At 50.7% G+C, this 9139-nt stretch overlaps 1 protein-coding gene across 1 annotated transcript; it reads right to left on the minus strand.

Annotated features, from left to right (window-relative positions):
* Positions 1-1603: 1603 nt before the first annotated feature.
* Positions 1604-3224, minus strand: Pou3f2 (POU class 3 homeobox 2). The gene has a single exon (XM_051198587.1). The coding sequence runs from the start codon at positions 3030-3032 to the stop codon at positions 1698-1700; it is 1335 nt and encodes a 444-aa protein (XP_051054544.1). The 5' UTR covers positions 3033-3224; the 3' UTR covers positions 1604-1697.
* Between the last annotated feature and the right edge of the window lie 5915 nt (positions 3225-9139).

A 9139-nucleotide genomic window follows, 5' to 3' on the forward strand; every position in this document is an offset into this window, starting at 1 on the left:
AAAAGCTTTTTGTTTGTAATTTTTTGGTTTCTTTTTTGTCCCTCACCTTCCAGAATATTCTATTGTGTTGGGAGTGGGAGTAAACCATTTCCCATGAAGACAAGGAAAAAAATGCACTGAAAAATTCTTAACAAAGGGGGAGAAAGTAAGTGTTGGAAATGTCCCTCCTCATTTGTCTTCCTTGGTGAAAAAAGATAACTCTGTCCAAGATGAACTGATACCTTTCTGTAATAAATTATGGGGAAAGATGGTATAAGACCTAAAATATGACTTGGTAAACAAATGAACTGTTGAAGACAAAACCTATCATATATATGTATATATATATGCTGTATGCACATATATGTATATATATGCTGTATGCAATTGTGTGCTGAGAAACATAGTTTATACATATGTTATCAAGTTCCTGGGTTGTTTTCTTTACTTTTTTTTTTAAGACCCTAATAAAGGGACAAAGTTTAACCACTGCTATCATCACAACTAATCCCTTATAATTAAGTTATTGAACCCAAAGGCAGAGCACTACACTGTGTTTTCCAATTCCCTTCAGAGGTCCCCATTTCCAACTCTAGCAATATATTTAACTTCACATTTCTTCTGAGCTTCTTCACAACTGCCCTGCCTGATAAAATGAAGTGAACGGTCACTCACTATTGATTTTTCTTTTTCTCCTCTACCCAGAAACACTGCCTGAAAATGAAGTTTACTCTGGTTTACAAAAAAACAGTGCTCGACTCTTACATTTGTACTCCAAACAGTCTTTCTGCCGTGCATAAAGCGGGCAAACCATACACATTTCCTGAATGCAAACATTTATTTATTTTATATGAAGCCAATCACTCCACTTTAAGGAAAAGGGCCAATCAATGTTACACCAGGTCTGGAGTGGGGTAGGGTGGGGTTGAAGAAAACCAAAGGTCACAAGCAATACCAACAAGGGACATCAGAACACTAGAAGTGAAGGGTGGCCAAGATCTGGCTTCTGTCCTCTGCTGGATAAGGCAAAACAAAACAACTCAAAAGGACAGTTTCAAAATTAATAGTGGGTATTGAGAAAAAAGAATGCTGAACTTGTTATTGTAAACTTCAATTTTCTTACAGTGCAAATTTATGTGGTTAAAATTTGCCTATATTAAAAAAGTGTATTTTTCCCTCTTTCCTGATGGGGACCCATGTTAAATAAACACAGCAGCACGTGTCAGCTTTGAGCATTGGGAGGCTGCAGTTACGGTTTGGTGGATTTTTTTTTTCATTTTGGTAATTTACTTAGTTTTTCCTGGACTCTTTCTCTGTCTCTCTGTCTCTCTCTGTCTCTCTCTGTCTCTGTCTCTCTCTCTCTCTCTCTCTCTCTCTCACACACACACACACACACACACACACACACACGCACCCTACTCCGCCTCTCTCACAAGGAGACATTCTTCTTCATTTTCTGGGTACTTGTTTGCAAAAGGTCAAAACCCATCATTACACCTGCTACCTGTTATAGGATAGTCCAGTGTCTTCGTTCCTTTCCTTTTCCCTTATTTTCACTATGTTTTTCTTTTTTTTTTAAGGGACCGGGAAAATAATAATTAAAAAACAAAACAAAACAAAAAAATGATCAGAAGTTAGAGGGGGAAACAGAGGTCGGGGGAAGGACCAAGGACCGAGGGGAGGGAGAGCCCCACGCTCTGCCCCTCCCCCTCTTGAGTTCACTGGACGGGCGTTTGCACCCCGTGGTGTGGTGGCGTGTCCCTACTCCCCCCGTACACATCCTCGGTGCCCGGCAGAGTCCCTCCGGGAGGGGTCATCCTTTTCTCTTTCTGTCTCCTGTTACAAAACCAAACTCTCACCACCTCCTTCTCCAGCTGTAAGCTGTCCGCGAGGGAGGTGATCTCCTGGGCCGAGGGCTTGGGGCATTTGAGGAAATGGCTCTCCAGAGCCCCCTTGACGCTCACCTCGATGGAGGTCCGCTTTTTCCGCTTGCGCCCTTGCGCTGCGATCTTGTCTATGCTGGTGGGACTGCCCGAGGACGAGTCTGCCTCTTCCAACCACTTGTTCAACAAAGGCTTCAGCTTACACATGTTCTTGAAGCTCAGCTGCAGGGCCTCAAACCTGCAGATGGTGGTCTGGGAGAACACGTTGCCATACAGGGTGCCCAGCGCCAGCCCCACGTCTGCTTGAGTAAATCCTAGTTTGATCCGCCTCTGCTTGAACTGCTTGGCGAACTGCTCCAGGTCGTCTGAGGTCGGCGTGTCCTCGTCCGAGTGCGGGTCGTGATGTGCGCCTGGATGGCCCGGTGGGCCTTGTGGGGGAGGTGGCGGGGGCGGTTGCTGGTGCGGGTGAGAGTGCGGATGCGGGTGGTGGTCTGCATGATGCGGCTCGTCGTGGGCGTCTCGCAGGCCGTGGTGGTGCAGCCCAGCCGGCTGCCCTCCTGCGCCCAGCATGCCGTTCACCGTGAAACTGGGCTGCGAGTAGAGCAAACCGCCGTTGGACGCTCCCATGGAGGGAGGGAGGTGAGCTGCAGCCGCCGCACTCCGCCATGCCCCGGGCCCGGGGTGGTGGTTGGCGGCGTGGTGCACCAGATGTGGCGGTCGCTGTTGTTGTTGCTGCTGCTGCTGTTGCTGCTGCTGCTGCTGTTGCTGCTGCTGCTGCTGCTGCTGGTGCTGCTGCTGTAGCGCTCCCGGCCCGTGCAGCTCGTCGCCTCGGCCACCCTGCTGTACCACCACCGAGGGCTTGATGTCCGGCTGGCCTAGGGGGCTGGTGGACCACGGGGAGCCGTCGCCGCCTCCCCCGCCGCCTCCCCCGCCTCCTCCACCGCCGCCGCCGCCGCCGCCCCCGCCGCCGTGGGACAGAGCGGTGATCCACTGGTGAGCGTGGCTGAGCGGGTGCCCGTTGCTCTGCAGCGCGCCGTAGTCGCCCTGCACCAGGCTCTGCGCCTCGCGGTAGCCCCCTGCGCCCTGCTGCATGCCGCCGGGCGGCTCGGCGTGCACGATGGAGGCGCTGGAGGTGAGCAGGCTGTAGTGGTTAGACGCTGCGGTCGCCATGACTCTCGGAGCCGGACTGGGCGCTCTGGTTAAAGGAGCCGCGCATTTGACAGTTACTTTTCCGCCTCGGGCTCTCTCTCCTTGCTCGCCCCGCTTCTCTCCCTCTCCCTCTTTTTCTTTCCCCTAGCGGGCAGCTCCGACGACCGCTCCGACGCCTTCTGTTGCTGCTCCTGCTATTACTGCCGCTGCCGCGCTGCCTCCCGCCCGCCCGCCCTCGCTCTTTCTCCTCCTCTCCCTCCTCTCGCTCTCTCTCACTCTCTGACTCGCTGGGCGCTCCCCCCTCTCCCCGCGCTCTCAAGCTCTCTCCCGCTCTCTTGGCAGAGCCCGCTCGCAGCGGCACGCGCCTGGGCCCCGCCCCCTACACCCCCTCCCATTGGCTCTGCGCCCTTTGATTTACGTGGATACCGCTAGCAACCTCCCAGGCCGGCACAACTGATTGGTGCAGAGCTCCACCCCCCCTTCCTCTTCCTTCGGGCTCCTAGTCTTCTCAGCTCTTCCTCTGGTACCCCCACCCCCAGCCCAGCGACTCCGATTCTCTTAGTTCTCACCCCCCTCTCCTCTTCTGTCCTCGGCCTCCACCGCCCCTTTCGGATGGGCCCCGCCCCCCATCTGTCTCCCAAGCAGAGAAGCCCGGCTGCGGGGCGGTCCAGGAGCTCTGGTGGACTACAGCCGCTTGGAAGACTTGCCTGGGAGGGAGTCTACTTTCTCTTCCCAATAGGTCTCTTTTGGGGGCGTGAATAGTGGAAGAGAAAGGCTGGGTCACAGCGAGTCAGCAGGAGTTCGATTTTCATTCTTCTGGGGGGACACACACACACACACACACACACACAAACACACACACTAGTGCGCGCGCGTGCGCGCGCTCTTCAATGTCGTTTAAACCTAGAGTGAGAGCTAAAGCCAGACTAAAATCTCCCATGGAAGCCTTCTTTCCTACTGTGGTTAGAATTACAGCGCACAGGTGCCCTGTGCTCTCGGGTGTGTAGATACCTTTGTCCTCAAATAAAGACCCTCACCTTCCCTTAGTAGCAAAGATCCCTTAAGCTCCAGATCCAGTTTTATCCCAGTCTCATTCTCAAGACTCGGGGAGAGGGAGGCTCAACCTACGCCCTGGATTTTGAGCAACTCCAGTTGCACGGTGTTACTCTAATAGCTCAGCGCTCTGAACTGGAAACAAAACTCTGGAACTGTGCATCACACTGACACTCGGGTGCTCACAGAGGTTACGGTTCAGAGAATCAGTAGCTTTCCTGGGCAGACCTTCGCCTTGTGCGAGCCTGCGGAGTCTCGGAGAAGAGTGAGCAGTCTCGGACTGGCGGAGCTGCGGAGTGTGGCTCTGGAAAGCCATGCTGCTGGAGCTGTGCGCGTTTGCATCCGGCTGCAGGCCTGCCTGGGCAACTTTTGCGTCTTTTGCTGCAAAAGGAACGAAAATGGGTGGACTGATGCTAGGGAGTCCTTTCTAAGCAGCAACTTCAGAGGGCTCCGGGGGCCAAGGTTAGTCTAGTGTTATCAGTGCTGGCTAGTTCAGCATTCTGTAATGGTAAATAAACTCCCTAGTGAGATCCAGGACCAGTGCACCCACAGCCGGGGATCTGGCCAACCACAGAGCATCGCGCCTCCAATTCCTAAGGAGTTAGGTGTCTGTCGTCAGTTTCCACCAGCTTCCTGCGAGCTTGGGTTGACCCAAGCTCAAACTCGGGCTTGAGCAGAGGGACTGGCGGGCACAGTCTGGAGAACGCCACACTCAGGCCCGGCACAGCGAATCAAAAGTTATTGCGAGTAAAGGAAAAGACCTGAGGAGCATGAAAGGTCTTCCTACCTCTTTGCCCTAGCCCGGCGCCGGGTGGAGCTAGCGTAGGCTCTTTCAGCCAAATTGACGCTCAGAGTGAGCATTTTAGGACCTCGGAGCATCTTAATCTAGATAGCAGAATGGAGCAAGCCAAAAAAAAAAAAAAAAAAAAAAATTCATCATGACTAACGAGGAGCAAAGCTCTTCTGGGAGTGGCTGAATTGTTTATAAATCAATGGGGTTGATCACTAACTCGGGACTGGAACCTTGGCTGGGAATCTCCACGTGTCCAGTGTTTATGAACATGTGTGGAGGAGTCAGAAACGGCTAGGGGAGGGGCGCGTCCTCGCTTAGCCAGCAGAACAGACATTCACCTGCAGGCGCGTACCCGCTAGGCTACGAGTCACACCGAGCGCGTGGCGAAATGATCCAGCGTGAACGCTCAAAGACACTTCGGCCGCGCACCTGAGGGTTGTTAGGAATTTAGCAACTTTGTCCGGCCAGTAAAACATTGAAAAGTTCCAGCCTTCTCAGTGCGCAGACTCAGTGGCTGATGAGGGTGTTTTCTGGTTTGCAGTACTCGGCGGGGGGCGGCGGGAGAGGCCACTTCCTCTGGTCTTCTGTAAGTCGTCCTCTGCGCCCAGTAAGACGTTGTCTTGTTTGGGAAGCGCCCAGTTCCACAGCCAGTGTTCCTTCCCAGCACCCTTGGCTTTGTTTTCTTGCTTCGCAGGAGTTCAGAGCTCCAACCGGTAGAATTCAGTTGCCTAGAAGGACTTCAGACAGTGTGCGGAGAGCGTCTCTCTTCCCCGCCCTCAGGACAGGTGTCCTCCTGTTCATATTTAATCACACACACACACACACACACACACACACACACACACACACACACACACACACACACACACACACATATATATATATATATATATATATATATATTTGCAGCCCGTAAGATGATACCCTCAAGGAAAGAGTTAGGTTTCCGGATATATTTCCGAGGTGTTTGTGGCTGCCCAGGTCTCTGTTAAGAGCACCTCCTCTGGGTATCCAGCCCATTCCCCTCCAGGGGTACCCTGAACACTGGATGCTAAGTGCAAGTGCATATGGGTGGGTGGTGGTGGTGAAGGGGGCAACACTGGATGCTAAGTGCAAGTGCATATGGGTGGGTGGTGGTGGTGAAGGGGGCAGGAATTGTCGGCACGTGAATATCAGCACTTATAGTGGTGGGACTCCACTGTCTGTTAATACCAGCAGATCCTCCCCACTTTGACGTCCCAGATCTGCACTCCACCCCGCCCCAGCCTCATTCGCTGGCGTGCGAAAGGGATGGCCCGAAAGCTTCCCTGCCGGTCTAGAGGGGAGAGTTGTACCCGGCTTAGAATGCCTATTGAATCCCGCGAGTGTACTAAATGGTGTCCCGCCAAGGGGCCTCCGCGTCTGCTTTCGCCCCCGCCTGGAGTGTAGGGCCAGTGAAGGGGAGGGCCGGGCTGGGAGCGCAGCTCTACTTGGAGCACCGCCCCTCTCCACCCCTCAGGGAGCCAAGGCCGCCTCCGCTAGTGGCTGGGGGCCTGGTTGGCTCCAACGCTGGGTGGGGAGCATCTGGGAGTCCGCCCCCCCCCCGCGCCTTCTCGGCGTGCAGCAGTTCGGGGATTCCAGAAACCTTGGCTCTTGAAGATTTTAGCTCCAGATGGGGGCCTCTCTCTGGTCCCACAGTCACTAGCTTGGTTCTTACTGACCCAGTTTGCCTGCCTGTCTCTGTCCGAAACCCAGAGCGTCGAAGGTGTCTCGGGTAGACTCCTTCGGATTTTGATTCGGCTTGTTCTTTTTCACTGTTCAAAGCAGCTGTTCAAATACTGCGGCTGCTTACGCTGACGTGGAGAGGATTTCAAACAACCCTAAAATGCTTTGAACTGACAAGGTGCCTTGATACTGCCTCACTCCAGTACAGCTCCTCCAGAGCCCTGCTAGGACAATGGCTGAACAAGCAGTAAGTGCGAGCCTCTGTGCCTGGGGCGAGGACTGCCCTGCCCCCAGAGCACCTACAGCAGGAGTAGGCTGGCGGGCGGCACAATGGAGAGATCTTGTCTTAGGCTGCACCTCAGGTTCTCTCAGATCTTCTGGAAGGGCAGCGGTACTGTGGTTGCGCTGGTTTGAAGTGGTGTGGGCTCAGTTGGGTTAAACTCAATGGACTGAGAGAAAACAACTTGGATAAGCTCATAACGCTAAAGAACCCAAACCAAACAAAAACTCTCTGGCATTCGTGCTCCCTGAGATACTGTGCCGGGCTCTGGAAAGCCACAAACAGCGTCTGGGCTCAAGTACCCAAATCTTCACCCCAGTAGCAATTAGAAGAGCAGTCCAAGCTCGGTAACTGGAACTCTAGCTTGTTAACTAGTAAACACGCTCCTCCTGTCCTAAGCAATTTCTTTATTACTTTACGTTAGGAGTTGTCCGAAGGTGCAACTATCCGTTCCCGTACTTTGAAGTTATTAAAGCAGGGGAGATGGCATCCATCTGGTTAAGATTTGTGTGTTTCTTCATGATACAATCCCGGTAAAGTAGAAATCAGGTAACAGCAGAAAATAAAGCGAATTATTAGGTGCCCATTGGAAAAGTAGAAGTAGCAACTGGTTTTTAAAATGATGTAAAAGTGAGTGACCACTTTTTTTTTTTTTTTTTTGGTACATCCACCTTGGGGTGGGATTACCCCCATCTCCTCCCCCTCCTGCTTTCTGCTCTTCTTCTAACGCCGGCAACTCTTCCAGCTGTTCGACGGAGCCCTCCTCTCTACACACCTAAATGGAACTTCTTTACCCAGGGTCTACAGAATGTCAAAACTTAGGTTCCAACCTCAGAGCTACAGTTGTAAGGGCCATCTACACGAAGAGGCAGCTGGTTGCCTTTAAGCTTCAGGAACTGCAGCCTTGGGGGGGGGGATGTATTTATAAGGGGCACATTCGTGGGAAATACACAGTAAAGTTTACAAAAAAAAGAAAGAAAAAGAAATCAATCTTAATTATGTAGCTATGCATTGTCTCTTGAATAAAGATTCCCCCATTTAAAATGTTAATTTTCATCTATAAATACATTTTGCAAATTCCTAAATGTTCATCTGTCCCTATGTCACTGACAAAGAAAAAAACAAAACAAAACAAAAAGCCCCAAAACCCCGAAGAAGCGTAAAGTTTCTGAAAGTTGAAGCACCTTGATTCATACACTTGGAAAGTTGGTTGATTGCTGTCTTGTGAACACACAATTCTGTTTATTATTAATTACCAAGTAATCCATTGAACTATACTGTTTAGTGGTATTTTAAACATTTAATTGAAATGAAAATATTTGGATTCATGGATATTAATCTTCTTTTCCTTCTTCAAGATATGGGTCTTATAATTAAAAATGGCCCATTCTTTGTAGTCCCAAAGTGAGTATTATAATCAGGCATGGCTTGAAGACTTCTAACATCATATCACCTGGGAAGTCTAGTTGTTTCATTGATTATAGTAATTTATCTAAGGGAGTCTCATACATTTTGAGTGTTGAATGTGAGGACGAAGGATTCATTTCAGACAGATCCTTCATGGAAAAGCTGAAATTTCAGGAACAGAATATGAAGGTCTTTGTGGCTTATAGCTCTCACTTCCTTGAAATTTCATTGCCAAAGTACCAGAAGTTAAATAAATCCCTAACAATGAAGCCTAAAGGTGTGTGTTTTTTTCTTTACCTTAAGGCAGGTGGGTGGATGGCCAGCAGGAGGAGATGGCAACACTTTGTTAAATTCGAGTGGCTTGAAAGAAGCCTGTAAGCTCCACAGCATTTGGAAATGTTCTGAGAAGGTTCCTGTTGCAGCCTGTCCCTCTTCCATCCTCTGGAAACATCTTGGAAGTGGAAGGCAGGCCAGATTACCAGCACACTTGCACATGGGCAATCAGTTATTTCACTAAAGCCAAGGTCTGGGTTTGGTTCTTTGTCCGTAAAAGAAACAGTCTGTTTTCAATTGAAGTTAGATTTCTGTTCTCTTATCCGGGCAGCACAAAGCAGGAATGCAAATCTCTTCCAAAGTGTACAAGTACACTTAGCGATTGTGTCACCAGTACTGGGGTAGGCAGCCAGTACGAATGGGGGGGGGGTGTCAGGGAGAGGTGTTTTCTTGAGAGCAGTTAACCACAGTGGTAGTAACTGAGTGACAAGACCTCACCCTAGGTCCCCAGTTCCAGTTCTGTCACCCCATGCCCCCCCTGGACATGTAAAGTTAAGGATGGAATTATTTATAAGGAAGAATTTTCAGGATGTGGTTTCTTGGTATGTAAATTGTTTG

The sequence above is a fragment of the Phodopus roborovskii genome, unplaced genomic scaffold (genome assembly GCF_943737965.1).
Source record: "Phodopus roborovskii unplaced genomic scaffold, PHOROB, whole genome shotgun sequence".
Taxonomy (NCBI): domain Eukaryota; kingdom Metazoa; phylum Chordata; class Mammalia; order Rodentia; family Cricetidae; genus Phodopus; species Phodopus roborovskii.

Excerpts from the sequence above, each read along its gene's own strand:
- Pou3f2 (XM_051198587.1), bottom strand. The coding sequence starts at position 3,032 with ATGGCGACCGCAGCGTCTAACCACTACAGCCTGCTCACCTCCAGCGCC.